The 14608-nt window shown below is 43.4% G+C and overlaps 1 protein-coding gene across 1 annotated transcript in view; it reads left to right on the top strand.

Moving 5' to 3' along the window:
* Positions 1–10101: 10101 nt before the first annotated feature.
* The window catches only part of LOC112978761 (serine palmitoyltransferase 1), a 36315-nt gene continuing 31808 nt past the window's right edge, over positions 10102–14608 (top strand). Inside the window, exons 1-2 of the mRNA XM_026092453.2 lie at positions 10102–10291; positions 13234–13341. Coding sequence (XP_025948238.1) covers positions 10226–10291; positions 13234–13341 — 174 coding nt within the window. The 5' untranslated portion in view covers positions 10102–10225. The remainder of the gene's footprint in view (positions 10292–13233; positions 13342–14608) is intronic.

The raw sequence follows: 14608 nt of genomic DNA, 5'->3' as shown, positions 1-14608 counted from the left end.
AGCCACTGGATTCAAGATAAAACTTTCAGGTAATTTAACAGTATATGATTCCTGTTTCCCTAGATGTGCTTGGAGCAGGAGGAAACACAAGTGATGCATTAGAGAACAGAATACAGAAATTTGAGGAACTACTAAAGGAAAAATGCAGCAGAATCCACCTAGTGCTTCCCTTTTCTTTTCTATGTAAATATAGACATGATCCAAAGAGCTACACCAAGGCATTTTAACTTCCAGGTTGAGAAAGAACTAAGATTTCTTATATCCTATATCCTTAGAAATTCCTCTGTATGTTCTTAATGTGTTTCTCCCTTCAATGAAAAGCAAATGTGTTATAATTGAAAAACACAACAAACCTATCAGGAAAGAATGTGACCAGATTAATTTATCCCCTAGTTTTGACAGCAACTGTCAGAGCTGATAAAGTTGATCAGTTTTTTTTGCACTGAAATTTAGTATAAAAAAATCCTTTTCAAGCATGAAACATTTGTCAAACTTTTCTCTAGCTGTAATCATTGACACCTTCTCCCCCAAATAATCAAGTATTCACATTTGGTTCAATCAGTGGTCTCTGTTACTGATACTAGTGGGAGCAAATAAGCTCTCAACTCACTTCTCAACTTTCTAAGTGCCAAGATAGTTACCATGTCACCACCTTTCCTCTCTTCTGGAAAAAGCTCTCTTGGGAGAGCTGTTCCATTTGGTTACTATGTTTAAGGAATGAGCAGCTGATTTCAAGATGCTTTATCATCTTAAATGTTAATTAAGATAAATGCCATATATTTAAATAATCAGTCAGAATGCAACCCAAGGGATTGAGAATATAAGTCACAAAGAAGAAACAGCAACTGAAACTAGCTAGCTTTTTTTCCAAAAACGAAACGGCACAAGCCAGCAAAACTCCAATCCGCTACCTCTCTCAGAAGACCATTTTAAGACATCAGATGTCCTATTTTTAACATGAATTCTACAGTAAAACAATGATATATGTGGGAATTTATATTTAAAATATCCTACCACTTTAGCCACAAAATTGCAGTCATTTCACAGAATCACAGAATGGTTGAGGCTGGAAGAGACCTCTGGAGATCGTCTAGTCCAACCCTCCTGCTCAGGCAGAGTCACCTAGAGCACGTTGCACAGGATTGTGTCCAGACCACTTCTGAATATCTCCAAGGAAGGAGACTCCACAGCCTCTCTGGTAACCTGTTCCAGTGGTCAGTCACCCTCACAGTAAGAAGTTTTTCCTCATGTTCAGATGGAACTGCCTGTGTTTCAGTGTTTTTGCCTGTTGCCTCTCATCCTGTCACTGGGCACTACTAAAGAGTCTGGCCCCATCCTCTTTACACCCTCCCTCCAGATACTTATATGTATAGATAAGATCCCCCCTCAGCCTTCTCTTCTCCAGGCTGAAGAGTTGCAGCTCTCTCAGTGTTTCCTTATAGGAGAGATGCTCCAGTCCCTTAATCATCTTAGTGGCCCTCCACTGGACTCACTCCAGTAGCCCCAAGTCTCTCTTGTATCGGGGAGCCCAGGACTGCAGCCAGCACTCCAGGTGTGGCCTCACCAGGGCTGAGTAGAGAGGGAGGATCCCCTCCCTTGACCTGCTGGCAATGCTCTTCCTAATGCTGCCCAGGATACCATTGGCCTTCTTGGCCGCAAGGGCACATTGCTGGCTCATGGTCAACTTGCTGTCCACAAGGACCCCTAGGTCCTCCTCCGCAGAGCTGCTTTCCAGCAGGTCAGCTCCCACCCTGTACTGGTGCATGGAGTTATTCCTCCCTAGGGGCAGGACTCTGCACCTCCCTTTATGGAACTTCATGAGGTTCCTCTCTGCGCAGCTCTCCAGCCTGTCCAGGTCCCTCTGAATGGCAGCGCAGCCCTCTGGTCTATCAGCCACTCCTCCCAGTTTTGTATCACCAACAAACTTGCTGAGGGTGCACTCTGTGCCTTCCTCCAGGTCACTGACGAATAAGTTGAACAATACTGGACCCAGTACTGACCCCTCAGGGACACCACTAGCTACAGGCCTCCAAGAGAAGGGAAGAAACTATTAGGATAATCACAGAGCATATTCAGAGAGAGCACGGGCTAAGATGTGCCAGTTTTTTCTTTTGAAATTGCACACTAACTTTAGCGGCTGATGCAAACAATTGTGTGCAGCAGACTTGTCTTCCAGTGCAAACATATTATAGAAGCTAAGCTATACAAGTACTAAGCATTTCACTAAGCATCTTCATGCTGAAGAGCACACTGGTAAATTCTGAAAAGCTTCAGAAAACGAGTTAGTCTTTTCTTTGATCCAGCAGACTTTTACTAGATTTTCAGAGGTGTCAGAAAGATCAGAATCCATCTTATAAATCCACAGACATTCATCGTATTAACAAAGACTGCTTTGTTATCTCAAATCTCTGTTCAACCTTACTGTTCAGATCCCTCTGACAGATACATTTCAACACTTACTTTGTGCAGAAAAGTGGGGAGAGGTTTCTCAGTCATTTGATTTTCTGGACTTATCATTTTATCCAGTTTGTTTATCTTTTTGATGTCAACTGCTTACAATTACAGTTTCGTGCAACATCTGGGGCAACTGTGGATGCTTAATAATGAAGAACATTCACTTTGTATTGCACTAATTGGCTATGAAGCAGCAGTTGAAGAGAGTAACTATGTTTTTACTCAGATAAATGCATATGGATTAAAAGCCAGGTAAGAATTGCAAAACTTGAAAGAGTAATGCTCTACCAATTCAAAAATATTTTTAGCCACATCTGTTCTGAATTCATAGCAGTTATGTTGCAACTCTCTGGGTAGCAAATATATGCAAGGTGTTGCCTGTCAGGCTTGACTAGCTCTGCCAACACATTCACACACATTTTACCTATAATCACAAAGAATTTCAGCTTGTGTTCTGGTATGTGTTACGTGGATCTGTAAACACTACAGTGCCTTTCTGAACTTCAGTATAGTGGCAAGAATGATGAGTTGGCAAGCAATTATTTTGTGTTTTTCTGGCTGAAATTGTGTTGCTTCTTTTATATGCAATTTTAGAAGTGTATCTTTAAGGAGGCAAACTCCTTCATTGGGAAAGCCACGCTTTAAGATGCTGAAGTTAGCATAACTTTTCAGACTTCTCTCTACTCTGGTAACTCCATCTAAAGTCTCTTGCTTTTAAATTCAGGTATGCTAGTAAGAGTTTTACAGTCACATGCTGGAGACCACATCATTACCATTAAAATACAAAATCACCTAAATAGCAAATGAGCTAGATCGAAGAAAAGGAAAAAAAAAATCAACACCTGTTGAAGGTGTCGCAAAGCCAATGAGTGTGTTACTAATGAAGGTGTGCTGGAACCAACCCAGTGGAGGTACCGAGAGCACAGAACATTCGCAGACATCAGTGAAGAAACCCAGCCAGCAAGGAGGAAAAACAAGGGTTATGTTCTCATAGCAGCTCAACCTGCTCTCGGAGCTCCTGGAGATGGTTTGTGATGGTTTCTAGATTGCTTAAAACTTGAATTAAACATTCAGCTCTGGCAATCTGAGAATGTTAAGACAGCACTTGATACTAAAATACTTAATGCCCCATGATGCTACATGGATGTAAGAAACTACCAGAAATTGAGCCCTGTGCCCCATGGTCAAGAGATGCTCTTGCTTTTACTAAAATCAACAAATGCTTACTGTCATTCCATTTTTCCCCAAACCAAGAATAACAGTGATTGCATACAGCACAACTCCACCCCAGTTGTGATGTGTTCTGCAATACTGCAGACAGTATTTTTAAATTGCAATGCCTGCAAAAGATTAGTAGTTCTTTTCTACTTTTCATCAGAAAAATTCATTGATAATTAACAATGGAAGTACAAGGAGGATAAATCTGTTGTTAATCTTCGAATATGATCTGCTACCTGGATGGATTTAAGACTTAGATCTGAATTTGTCCTGCTTGATGGATCATTGCCAATTTATTAAGGTTGGTGCTGGAAGGTAGGTACATTTTGTGTTTTCTTTGTGTGTTAGGTGCAGTAACTCCATTGGAATGGCTTTGCGTACAAATCTGCCCATCAGGTCTATCTGCCTAGATATGATTGGGAAATAGCTATTAGTCAATTCAGTGTGAGCAAAATATGGGACAAGAAGTGAAGAACACTAATTCAAGCTGTCTTATTTTAATACAGTGCTCAGGTTTCTAAAAGAAATGTGATTTAGACCATAACAATTCAGACATTGGTTATACTATTTAAGACGAGCCCTCTCTTTGTCCTGCTTTCTCTAAGACCCTGTAATTATGCTCCAATAGAGTCCTCAGGTTCTCAAATTCCCTTTGGAAAAAAGTACTTTGTGGGATTCCAGTCATTGGACCTAGGGATCTGACTGCATCTTATTCCTATTATTGATTGTGTACCCAATATTGTAGATACCCATGCTGGCAAAAATAATCACCAGTAATACCTACCATGTTAAAACACTTGTCTAACAGTATATTATGCAAAACTGCTTTTTGATGCTATGATTAAAGCCCAGCAACTAGAATATGCCAGAGAAACACTCTGTTTTCCCCACAGGCCTGATTTTGCAGTTGGCTAGATGCCCCCAGTTTTTACCAACGTAGGCACAACTCCCACAAAAGAACACACTGAGAGAGAGGCTTTTAAGGTGCGATAATATGTTCTATCCTGCAAACAGCTTCAAAGCTTAAATTTCTGTGTGTTTCACTTATCATAAGATAATAGCATCATCTTTTTTTTTGTTTCTTTTGCATCACTGGCTTTAAGCCTTATGACTGCACACTGCTAGCACTTCAAACGTACTGCATTTTTTTTACCTGATTTAAACAACTTGAATAGATGGTTTACCCCTTCTATTTGAACTATTCCATTATATCAGCTATTTTCACATTTGTAAATACTTGTAAGACATTTTGACCAAGGTTGACAAGTTTTTCATTGATTCGTAAACGTAAAAGAGAAAAAGAGATTAGTTATAGCTGATACCTTCCTGCAAGCCAGCAGCCAACTATTATAGCGTTTTCAACAAAGATGAGGCAAGGTAAAGGTGAATTCAAATCAGCAGGAGGCTAAGATATGAGTTTAATATACTACTAAGAATACAGTGTTACTGTTAGAAAGCTACCTTTCTAAATATAAAAAGACAAAGACAACTACTACAGATCTCCCACTCCCTGCTCTTAAAGCTATTCATGAATTTTGCACAAAACAGTAACGGAGTAAGGGGCGTGCTTTTTGGACCAAAGTTTTGAAGCAGAAGGTGGACACCAACTTCTTCTCCAGCTACATATTAGGGTGGGGGAGAGGAAGGGGTGAGCCACACATCCATTTCCTTCTGCAGTGGAGGCACCTAGTGCAGGAAGCAGCTCTGGGCTGCAAACACCCAACCTGAGTATGTCTGAAGCTTGAGTAAGAGACGTGTGGAATTTAGCCACACAGGACACATTAGGTAGCTCTGCAATAGCAGCATTACAACACTGCATATAGGTAACTGGCGCTCTCCTGGGCAAACACTCTGGTTCAAACAGTGTCTGTACTTCCAGTGGTCCTAGCAGCCTGGCTGAGAGAGATACTGATCATCTTCCCATGTTTGTTGGTTTACATCTGCTGGAGGCTCTTAAAAATTTCTAATACAAGTTTTTTTTGCTCATGTCAGAACTGGACCTGCATGTTGTCAGTTCCATTTTAAGGTACTTAATGCTGCCACGTATTGGAAATTCAGGTGCTTAGCCCAGTGCTGCCAAACTCACCTGGATAACAGCCACTGAAAAAGAGAAGTGTAAGCACAAGGAGCACTGCTGTGCCTACATCTCCGTGCTAAGTCAGCTTGTTGTTTCAAAGGTCTACATGTGCTGAAAATGCTTTGAGAAGAGGACTATGGTTGCTCTTACACAATTGTAATAGTCATTAACTCCAAACAGTTGAGGTCAGATTTGGTTCTCACTGTATGCCAGAAAAATATCACATTTTCATTTTATGCCACTTCATGTCACATTTGTTCATGATGCCATGATACAGTCTGGGATAGCTGGAATGCACCACCACTCTGACCAGGAGGTGCCTTACTCATACACAAAGCTAGTGTCAGAGGTTGCAATTTCCAGATGTTTACTAGGCAGATCTAAGACAGGTTTCTGCTGATGAAGTTAAACCAGAGGTACTTCACTACTGAACTGGGATTATGCACATTTCCAAGATGCAGTGGCACATGGCTTCAGATAATACTAAATTTATCCTACACTCCACTCGCCTCGTGAACAATTACTCCTCCAGGTGTCAGGTAAATTATGGAACTTGATATTCAAGTTCTTCTTTTCTTGGCACTTGCACAATACGCTTTCACAACACCTTTCTGCTTCCCACTAGGAGTTGGGACATGTTTTTTGGACCTAAGACTGCTCCCAACTGACTTGAGACATTTTCTGTGCTTGCTACCAGCATCATCTTGGTTAAGTATCAGATTTCAAGATTTTAAAAAAAAAGGAAGAAAAAAAAAAAGGAATAACTAGTATTACCCTGCTATTCTCCTTGCCAGTACAGGGTTGCTTTCCCAATGCTTTAAGGCAAGGCTCTTGGATTATTTTTTGAAGGTAGCCACACAGTCAACAAGTTACAATTGGGCACACAAAAAACACAATATAAGCTAAGCTTTGCCACCCAGCCTGTGTGAGAATGGTGACAAAGACTCCCTTGTGTCCCTGTCTCCTTTGTCATCATCCCTCTTCTGTGTGCGTGTGTGGGGGGGGGGGGGGGTGAGGGGGGAGGGACTGAATGACTCCCAGGACCTGTTCCCACATTTCTCTTCCCACTCTCCCCTCCATGTGCATATCTCCAAGAGAGCAATGCAAGCAGGAATGCCAGCAACCACTGCTATCCCCTACACAATTAAGTAAGGCTGAAGGATGGCGTGTCCTACTGCCATTCTCCCCCCTTCCCAGTCCATAAAGTATCAGGTTGAAAGCAGCTGGGGGCAAGCCCCAACAGGGTAGGAGGGGGGTGGATGTCATTCCCTCACTTCCATCCCAGCTCCTACTCTCTCAGACTTAACAGAATAAGAATGAATAAGCCAGAGGAGGAGCTAATGGAGGAAAGGAGGAGGAAGATAACTTGTACTGTCTGCCTCTGTGATATTTAGGAAAAATAAAATTCCTGATAGCCCTATTAAGGCCCATTTTTCTGCCTGTGGAGTGATCAGAGAATAACTTTAGATAACTGGCACACAAGTGCTGATTTGGGGGACCTGGGCTGGAAATTTGAAGCAGGATAGGGGAAACAAGTGGGGTGGTGAGGAAGGTCTGGAATAAGAACAATTTAGGAATACTGTGCAACTGGAGGTTTTGGGGAAAGATGAAATTTGACACTTCAGGAACAGGAATTTCCATAGGGCACTATCTCAATAGCTTTTGTTAGGGCTTTAAGTTCAGATGTAGACTCAAGACTTCTTTTCTCTCCTCTTGCTCCCTGGCCACAAACTCTGCCATCGCAAAGGACTCCTCCCTTCACCTCCCTCTCTTTTTTTGCTGTCACGAGTACAGCAGCCTTAAGCAATTAGCAGCAGTTGCCTTGTGTTGGAACAATGAAACTACTGAACAATAGGGATAGGCTCATCATTTTAAGTGACCCAGCCCTAATATAATCCAGACCAGGAACTCAGAATTCACTGCCAGAATTACTGATAAGTATGTTACTAACTTCACTGCAGTTCAAGCTGGAAACAACTCACCCCGGGTCTCCCAAAATGGCCTTCCGAGTCTCCCAATCACACATGCACACTACAAACACCAAAAGTCAGAATCTGACATGGAGAGTGGGGGCACACCTTAATCAGCAGCTCACTAAGACAGCTGATATGACGAAGACAGCTTCTGGGGGCAATTTGGGACTGGGCTGCATACCAAACACATTCATAGAGGCTGGTGGTAGCAGTAGCCAGCTCCCAAGAGCCCAGGACTCCTCTCCAGCATGATGCGATGGCCACACAAGTACTTCGCCATGACCAGAATAATCTTCATGCAGCTAAAAACAAAAGGGACACTCATTGTCTCTGTCTGGACTCTTGAGATAGCCTCAAGCTGCATTTTTTTCTCTTTACTGTGCAAAGGCCAGGGTTTGAGAAGGGTAGCATTAAGTTCAGAATTTGGGGGAAGAATAGCTATTACACACTTTGGTCACCAGTCAAAATGAAGTTCATTGATTTTAAAAATTAGCTACTGTAAAAGTATAACTGTTTGCTTGTAGTAGGTATAAGCTACAGCTTACTTGTAGTTACCACAGCACTGAAGGTTTTCCCTAGGATCTCTTCTCTCACCAATTGCTGCCCAGGGTTTTTTCAACCATCCTGACGAGTAGCGAGCGAAGCCCCAAGGAGTGCAGTTCCACCCACTGCTCTCCCAGAAGACCGTAAGAAGCCCTCTACTGCCATTTTGTTTCAGAGAAGTATCTCCCAAATGTCTCCTGAAACAGCAATGTCCTTTGTGCCCTTTTCATCAAGTGCTAACTCACTTGCTAAGCAAACTTCTTTCCAACTCCCCTTCCCTCCAGGCCCTTTCAGAAAGCCACTCAAGGCCTGTGTTGCTGCGTACAGGGACTCAGATCACCGCCCCACATCCAGGTGCAGGCAGGCAGGTTCACGAAGCTCTCTCTCTCTTTTTCTTCATGGCAGTTTTCGCCCTCCAGGATTGTTCAGCTTTTACGGCTGTTCACTTTGGCAAGGTTTTTAAAGTTGTAATTGCTCTATTTATTTGAAATGACTTGTAAAGTTATTTCTGTTGTACTCTGATTTTGCTTTTGCCATTAAATTTATGAACCAAATATCGCAGCAACTGTTTTTTGCAGCAACAAAGTCACCAACTACATATATATACAGACATGAAGTATAATAATGTGTTTTAATCAGGTATCTAAGTACAGATTCTCTCTCTCTCAACCAATTTCAATCTGATACAGAATGAAGCTGAAGAAAGCCTACAGGTATTGGGAAAGTTAAACCAAGATTACACTGGGTTGTTTAATACTGCTTTTGAAATAGAAATGCTGAAGCATGTACAAATACATCCAAGCTTATCTTCTTAAATAAGTTCAGTTGATAATTAGTGTCACTTCTGAGAACACTGAAGGAGTACACAACTTTCTAATCCAGCCTCGCTCCTTGATCAAGGCCTCCAAGAGAGACCATAATTTGTGATAACACTGAGGAGAAACAATTGTAAAATTATGTTCCCAAGCTCAGATTTACACTAGCACTATCGGAAAAAACATACATTTATAAGCCACCACTACAAAACTTAAGTAATACAGCAGGTTGCCCTTGAGATTTCACATGCAGTTGTGGGGGGGTGGGGCTGTTGCTTGAACTTGTCCAGCAATGTAGACCTGAGCATTTTCTCAAAGCAGTGAAAAATCTTTTTTGCTGGTGATCATGAGACTGGCATAGTTGCTACAACCTTTTATTTTTCTTTTGGGGGGGGAGCAAAGCATGGTTCTCTTCTTCCTCCTCCTCTGTGCTTTCTTCCTTCTTGCAGCTTTTAATACTTGTGACATCAAAGGCTGCTCCAAATTGGCATCTCCATCTACCTACTTCTTCCCTTGTTTCATTAGCACTGCTCCTGAAACCGTGTTGACGCAGTCCGTGAGATGCTGCCATGCGACTTACAGCCGGTGGCAGCTCCGAGGGCTGCACGCTATGGCTGCGCGAGGGGCGTGCAGAGCAGCCCAGACCCCCCGGACCCGTGGTGGCCCCACAACCCTCAGGTTGGGCAGGAGGAGCAGCGGCGGCGGCAGGCGGCCCCTGAGGAACCCCTCATGGCGCAGCCCGGGCCGCCACCTGCCGCAGGAGCCCCCCGCGCGGGTGTTTTGCGCGCTTTCTAACGGCTCATCGCCGTGCCTCGCGCCTCGGCGCGAGGGCGGCCCGACCGTTAACGGACGGCCGTGCCTCGCGCTGCACCCGCCCCGGGGAGACAGCCGCCTTCCCCGCCGCCCGCCCGGGGCCATGGTGCCGGCGGCACACGGCGCGACCGCCCTGCCGCGCCCCCTCGCTCTGCGCTCGCCCCTGCCCCCTCCGCGCCTGCCAGGCGGCAGCACGCTCCCGCCGGGCGGCAGGGGGCGCTCGCCCCGGACCCGGACCCGGTCCCGGTCCCGCGTCCCCGCCCCTCGCGCCGGCGTACGGCGGCGACGCTCGGGCGCGCCGCAGACGCGGAAGCGAGCGGGCAGGCGCGGCGATGGCGGCAGCGGTGGGCATGGGGCAGCAGTGGGTGCTGGTGGAGATGGTGCAGGCCTTCTACGAGGTGCGGCCCGGCGGGGTGCGCGTCCGGTCCCGGTCCCGGTCCCGGTCCCGTGGAGGGGGGAGCCGCCCGGCTACCGGCGCGGGGCGGGCGAGGCGGCAGGGACCCGCTGCTGGCGCATGTGGGGCAGGGGGCGCCGCGGAGCCGGCTCTGTCGGCGGCGGAGCGCGGAGCCGAGCCGGCCGCGGGCGGGTTCGCGCGTGTCCCGTGGCTGTCGGAGCTTGGGTGATGCGTGTGAAGGCGTCCTGCTACCGGGCTGTCTCGTGTGGTAGCCGGTGGGATCGCTTATTTCTGAAGTAGAGAGTGGGAAGATAGAGCAGAGCCCGTGCTTGGTCTGGTAACCGGTGAGCTTTGTTTGGTCGCGGGGAGAGGGGTTTCTCGCAGGGGTAGTGCGCCCAGAAATGCAGAGTGTGTCTGTCTTCAGATTGTGTTTTACCTTCATTGAAATCAGGAACTCCCTTTGAATCAGAGCCCTTTTCCTTGTTATGTAAAACTGCTACTGTAGAAGTGTGTGTCTGTGTGTATGCATACATAAATGCGTACACTAATATATATATTTTACTATATTTTACTATATTTATCAGTTTATAAAGTTATATGTGAGGTTTATATTTGGGCATTACAGCCTGGTAAGGTGAACTTCATGAACTGCATTCTTTGAGTACAAGGTCAGGGTTGGTATAAACTTTATTTTTTTTTTTTATAAACTTTACAAACTTTTAGAAAGTTTATAAACCTTATTTGCAAAAGAAGAAAAAACCTTTAAGTGTTTATATCAGAGTTCTCTTGGAGGAGATCAGCATGGCACGTTTGTACTTAGACTTTGTTTCAGGATATAAAAAGCGTGCCTTAATGATGGGCAGTACTGCCGTGTCAACAATCCACTTCCTTTCCTTTTCTTCCTCCTAAGTAAATTGACCATTGGGAAAACAGGATTGGCTTTTGAAAGCAGCAGAGATTGAATATACCATGTATTTTTTAAAATAACAGACCCTTGAAAAAATTGCAGTCTGTGGTATCGGTGTAGTTTGTGGATTTAGGTGACTAGAGGTGAGCAATTTAACAAGTGCTTAGCTAGCTTCTAGTTAGAAATTGTTGCTTCTGTGTCTTTCCTAGGTGGTGCTTTAAACTGCTGTCAGGTAACACGCTCTTCTCACTCTGTTGCCTGTGGTTTTCTCCATCTACAGATCAGGAGCTCAGTGGGGGTGATACTAATGAGTCCTCTATTTGATTTCCTTTCTCTGCAAAACTAGGCAGGTGGAAAGGAAGCAGCAGAGCCCTGGCATATAATTGGGAGAGTCTTGGAATAGTTTATTCAGAGAAGTTTGCTCAATTTTACTCTGTATTAAATGTGAACAGGTAATGTGATTCCTCAGGATTCAAGGATTAGCTAATTTTTACGTGTTTCTGACATTGTTTGTAATGCCAGGACTAAATGTTGAGTGCTGGACTAATAGTTCCCAAAAGACAGCCTCAGGATCTGGCACTTAAACAAATGCTGTTTTTCAAGAGCGTGGTGCTGACAACATCTGTTCCTCTCACTGAGGTTGCCTTCTCAGTATCGTATTGGCCCATTTGTTTTGTAAAATGGGAAAAATACAGCCTGGTACTCCAAAGGCAATGACTGGTAACTTTTAAAGATATTTATACTAGGGCTTGCAATATAGGCACAGAAGTGCTTTGCTACCAAAGCTAGTAGTACATGTGGTGCACTGAATGCAGGATAATTGTAGGTACAGAGAAGCATGGGAAGGTAGTTTGCAAGGACATCTGTTGCTTCTCTACTGGGTCTGCTTGTGTTATCCTGGAGCCTGTACCGCAGATGTGTTCCTAATTTCTTTGCTGAACTAAAAAGTGCTCTACAAATGATAATTTTATTGTTTGTATTCTAATATGCTGTAGAACTCTTCACTAGTTTTAAAACTTGGTGTTCAATTTCCTTTTGTTTCTGGGTATGTGATGCATTCCGTTTCCTTTGTTTGCATGTCAGGTCCCACCAGAAGCTGTTGATACTTGGAAACTTTTCCCCTGAGTTGAACATGGAGTGTATTAATGTGTATGCACTTTCAGTCCTTTACAAATGATTGACTTTCACAGCATAGATTGGAACCTTGCTGGAATGGAATAACTAAACCAATCATTTAAACTAGATGTTAAGTACTGATACCGTAGTTCCACGTATGCTTTAAACTCATTCTGCTGCCAGAAGAAACTTGCCCCGCCCCCCCCCCCCCCCCCCCCCCCCCCCCCCCAGCCATCCAAAGAGGCTAGCTTTAACTTGGATCAGTTCTCTGTTCTGGTTTACTGTGTACATTTGTAAATCCTCTTGTGTCCACACAAGAGAGTAAGTGGCATGGGGGCAAAACTGCTTTTGGTGTCCATGCTGGGTTATACCAGCACAAAGCGCCTGTCAGACTAAGTGTTAGAATGCAAAAATAGGCTCTGTGGGCAGGATGATGTCTACTTGTAAGCACTAGTAGCTTTTGCTGTCTGTGATTTACTATTGGACTATATAGTTGCAAGAATCTGTGCTTGAAGTTGGTGGCTATCAGTGAGACAGACCTTCAAGCTCTCAGAAACCTTCAGTTTGCTATTGTGAAAGCTTTCTGCTTGCATAGTTACTGTTGCAACTTTTAAGGTCTATGTGCAGTGCCTCAGCTCTCAGTACTCAATTCATTGCATGTGTAAAATTGAAACTACTTATTGTATCATTTTAAAGTTGTTTATTAACAAATAGAGTAAATCCATTCAAACTCAAGTTAATAGCCGCATGGAGTAGTTGCAAAGCAGTGCACTTTCATATATTTATAATTTTTAGTGATTCAGAAATAGGTATCAGCTGGCGAAAAGCAACCTTGTTTCTTCTAGAAGTATAATTAGTGGTGACAAAACTGTTGCAAAATATCAGATTTATTCAAATAGAATACTTTTATGCTTTATTTTCAGGCCCCAGCTTACCATCTCATTTTGGAAGGAATTCTAATACTATGGATAATCAGACTCCTTTTCTCCAAGACCTATAAGCTTCAAGAACGATCTGATCTAACACCTAAGGTATGTTGGAAAAATATTCTTCTTTAGAGCATCAGTTTATAGCTGTTAATGTGCTCAAACTTCAATGAGTTGAACGACTGTTGCATCACAAATTGGGCTAGAGTTTTTTTTTTTTTTAGTGGTGATTTCAAAGGATTTCTTACTTTGGAGTAAGAAACTGCTTAGTACTTAAACACTGGAGATTTTGCTCTTAATGTAAACGCTGTAGTGGAGAGTTTAAGTATAAAAGAACTGATGTGAGCATAGAAGAACTGCTGAGCTATGAAAACCTGGCACCAGTTCTACTTTATAGATGGCTTTCTTTTAAAAATGGAAACTATATTTAAAAAATATCCATGAATTATTGGATTGTAAACAGTAGGAAAATAATCAGTCTATGCATGTGATATCTGTGAGCAATAACTCTCAGAATTTAAAGTGTTAAGTGAATTCTGGAGACCTCTGTATTCTAGTTGCAATGCAGTTGTCTCAAACAAGGCTGTAATAGTGTGTGAAGACTGAAATTTCTCCATGACTTCTGGCTGGAGACTATCAGGAATGAATAGAATTTGCTCTGGAGATTTCCCAGGACTAGTTTGTCTGAGGCACGGTTTGCAATTGGGCTTGCTGCATAATGTCAGAGGATGCAATGAATATATCTGAAGGATGCTTGGACATACTGTCTTAATGTGAAAATGCCGGGATGAATAAGAAGCCTTTAATTTTTTCAGTGACAGATCTACTATAGGAATGTAATGCAATGTGACAGTTGGCTTGTTTGTGTGAGGTGTTGGTCAGAAATCGCAGGTAACTAACAGGCTTTGTTTGCTGGAACTTAAGAGACTGCTATCCTTCATGAATAGCATAAAAAGCTGGAATTTCTTTGTGATGCAGAGGAGGTTTGTTTCATGAGGTTGCAAAACAGATTCATGGGTATTTTACAGCAGCCCTTTTTATACCTTGTCATTCCAAATATATAATACACTTGCATGCTTTGATCTTACTCGCACTAAGGATACATGTTAAGCTTGTGGGCTTTACAGTGCAATGTGTTTCAGGATCATTGAATAGGATGCAAGGTCTGTAGACATAGGGCTGTAGAGGTGAGCAAATCTGCAGGAAACATGCCGTTTAGAAAGGGAGTACCTGTTAAACAAGCTTAGAGTGTCCTAGCACTGTAATATATTTTTTATAGGAAACAAGTAAGAAATTAACTGAGCAGGAATCGAGAAAGGGCACTTAAGTTCTGTGCTTGAAAAGGCTTATGAACGGATCATCCAATTCTTGA

The sequence above is a fragment of the Dromaius novaehollandiae genome, chromosome W (genome assembly GCF_036370855.1).
Source record: "Dromaius novaehollandiae isolate bDroNov1 chromosome W, bDroNov1.hap1, whole genome shotgun sequence".
NCBI classification, from domain to species: Eukaryota; Metazoa; Chordata; class Aves; order Casuariiformes; family Dromaiidae; genus Dromaius; species Dromaius novaehollandiae.
The sequence above is the reverse complement of the archived record's forward strand: the minus strand, read 5'-3'. Positions and strand labels throughout refer to the sequence as shown.